This window comes from Garra rufa, chromosome 18 (genome assembly GCF_049309525.1).
Source record: "Garra rufa chromosome 18, GarRuf1.0, whole genome shotgun sequence".
Taxonomy (NCBI): Eukaryota; Metazoa; Chordata; class Actinopteri; order Cypriniformes; family Cyprinidae; genus Garra; species Garra rufa.
Genome location: NC_133378.1, coordinates 9,629,076 through 9,632,146, shown reverse-complemented (window position 1 = coordinate 9,632,146; position 3,071 = coordinate 9,629,076). Strand labels below are relative to the sequence as shown.

The 3,071-nt window shown below is 40.7% G+C and overlaps 1 protein-coding gene across 1 annotated transcript; it reads right to left on the bottom strand.

The window, feature by feature from the left end:
• Positions 1–436: 436 nt before the first annotated feature.
• Positions 437–1,629, bottom strand: LOC141291682 (uncharacterized methyltransferase YdaC-like). The gene is made up of 2 exons (XM_073823839.1): positions 1,040–1,629; positions 437–748 (listed from the first exon to the last, which is right to left on the bottom strand). The coding sequence occupies exons 1-2, from the start codon at positions 1,473–1,475 to the stop codon at positions 528–530; spliced, it is 657 nt and encodes a 218-aa protein (XP_073679940.1). The 5' UTR covers positions 1,476–1,629; the 3' UTR covers positions 437–527.
• Between the last annotated feature and the right edge of the window lie 1,442 nt (positions 1,630–3,071).

Below are 3,071 nucleotides of genomic sequence, written 5' to 3'. Positions count from 1 at the left end.
TTCTTCAAATTACAGAAAATACTGTAAATTGAGAACGATGAATGAATTTCTATAGGGACAACTTATAGCCTGTTTGCCTTAAAGACGCATATAAACAACATGCCCTGCAAGGTGTGGTAATGTTTTAAGTGAACTAATTATATTCAAACTATTTTTTGTACTCAAAATTTCTATAGGTATGTGCCTACACAGAAACTTTCCAAAACAAGCCCACGCCTGAGGAAATACTGACAAAAAAAATCTGATCTGGCTTTACTGCACTAGAGAAAACACATTTAAATTATTTAGGTTTATAAATTCATGGTCAGGGTAATAATTTAATGGAAATGTGCACCATTGATTATTTTACTGAACATGACTGAACTTAATATGGGTTGAATGTGAGAAGTGAAATATTGCATACAATGTCAATAATTTCCGATATTAACTGTTGGATGTTGGATTCATTTTATTTCAAACACAATCCTGAGAAAGTGTGAAACAGGTAGACAGCGTGTTGTCACACATCAGTACACCACACAGGAATTTTACTTCACAGCAGTGGCAAAAATAGCCTGAAATGTGATGAGTTTCTCTCTTTTATTCTCCATCCGGACATCTGTGAATCCACAGGACCGCAATGCCTCCATGTAGACCTCAGGACGCCAGCTCTCCCCACTTCTCCATTTGGATTTGTCTCCAGTGAGCACTTTCATATTAGCAGCTTTAATAACACTGTCTAGTCTGAGAGTTGTAACCATAGTTCCACCTGCAGGCATAGAAAATAATAATTACCAATATTGTAAAAAAGAAATTTAGAAAGCAATTAGAGACAAAATTTCATTCAGCATTCTCAATTCATTTTGGATTATGTTTCATGTAGTTTTGAACTTGTGGAGTTCATGCATCTCTAGATAATGAGAGGCATACTAAATACTATACATAAAACAACAGACATTTTGCAACAATCCAGTTTCAATTCATTTTTTTCATTTAAATTATTATGCTGATAATATTTAGAACTTTACTGAAATACAAACTCAAATTCTCAAGATCTCACCTGGTTTCATTACTCTGTGAATCGCTCTCACTCCTGCTTTCAGATCCGGCCAGAAGTAATAGCAGTTGCAGTGGAACACCTTGTCAACCGTGTTTTCCTCTATCGGCATGGCCACCAAATCACTGTAATACAACACAACCTTTCCTCTGGAGATCTGATCCTTCATGCGTTTACTAGCCATCTCATGCATGTATTGAGAGTAATCCACTCCAAGCAGTTTCCCCTCCGGGCCCGTGAGGAGCTGCGACGCTTCCTGCAGACCGAAGCCTGGCCCATGACCGAGCTCCAGCACCGTGTCGTTGGGTTGGATGTTGCTCAATTTCACTGCATTCTCCTCCAAAATCAGATTGTGCCATTTAAAGAACTTGGTCACCAGCCATCCAGTTAAAGAGTATGTGGGACGACCCAGCTGTTTGCCCACTTTGGTAGGCAACATTTCTATGCTGAAAACAAAAGAATAAAACTATATATGAACATATATATAGATGGACCCTCAATCGAACTAAGAGTGTGTTCTCGAAAGCTACTGCCTTTTAGAAGGTAGGTTATGAGAGGGGAGGCGTGGGTTTGGATAGCCTGGGGTAAGGGAGTGTGGGAGAATATATCAAATAGCACTAGGCCTTGGTTCACTTGTTGTGACATGAAATATTATTTTTTGTCTAAAAGGTTCCATAAAGAACCTTTAATATTTGAAGAACCATTCTGTTTCACAAAAGATTCTTTGTGGTTAAAGAAGGTTCTTCAGATTGTATAAAGGTAAGAAAGAGATGGTTCTCTAAAGAACCTTTGACTGAATAGTTCTTTTTGGAACCTAAAATGGTTCTTCTATGGCATCGCTGTGGAGAACCTTTTAAAGCACTTTTATTTTTAAGAATGTAGTTACCTTTTTAGGGAGTAACACAATATTGTAATGCATTACTTTTAAAAGTAACTTTCCCCAACACTGATTTGGTCAGCATAAAAACAATAGAAGTCAGTAGTGAATATACTACGGCGACTGTCAAAAAATGATTGATGACTTTGACCTTTTGACCTTTCCCCTCACCCACGCCCCTTTCCCACGGTGCCCACCCACGTAGAGCATGACCTCGTGTTTGATCTTGCGGTGACCTTGTGAACTCTACTGACCTTGTTTGATGGATTGAGCAGGTGCGATGTCAACGGATGACAGGTTTATGGGTTGTTGCGACGATTTACGAGACGCTTACCAGGTGCGGGATGAACTTCTGATAGGTTTATGGTTGTTGCAGCAAATTTATGATGCGGTTTAACAGGTGCGGGATTTAACTTCTGACAGGTTTATGGTTGTTGCAGCAAATTTATGAGATTCATACCCAGGTGCGGGATTAACTTCTGAGGGTTTTATGGGTTGTTGCGTGACCATCCGGTTGTGGGTGTCATCAGGTAGAGAAATATGGTCTGTTTGCGTGACCATCCGGTGTTGTTCATCATCCGGGGTGGAGGAAATACAGCGGCTGTGCGTGACCGTCCGGTGTTGGGTGAGGAATGAAGCTTTGAAGAATGTTTCGCGATTTTACGGTCTAGCCCCACATCCGTCGTAGGGTGGGGCGTCAGGATGCGTTCAGCAAAGATAAATAGGGTTTCCCCATCATATCTGCAGAGCATCTGAAAAAGAGCTGTGAAATACATAGACATGGACGCGATACACTCACCTAAAACTCCCAAGAGGGAACGGGACGAAGAGTCGATGGAAAACCTGACTTTGGCTCCAAGAAAACCATTCAGCCATAATGCATATTTGAAGTTTTTCAGCGTAAATACAGCCAGCTTGAGAGAGGAAATTTACCTGAGCACTAAGGATAGCATATTTGGGTATATATTTCACAAATCGGATCGAATGGATAGGCTCTACACATCCGCTGGTATAAGCGAATTTGTGTTGGGTCGGGACCCCTGTTTGGAATTATCTGATGACGACTGGGAAATGTTTTACGATGACGTTTGGAAAGATCTGCATGAAAGTAAAAGACGTCCATGGTATGGGGTTGATTGGGACGGAGATGCGCCAAAC

What these genes read in the sequence shown, in the direction of transcription:
- LOC141291682 (XM_073823839.1), bottom strand. Translation starts at nt 1,475, where the DNA reads ATGTTGCCTACCAAAGTGGGCAAACAGCTGGGTCGTCCCACATACTCT. An exon ending in TCACAGAGTAATGAAACCAG is followed by an intron (nt 749 to 1,039) that starts GTGAGATCTTGA and finishes CTATGCCTGCAG; the next exon opens with GTGGAACTATGGTTACAACT.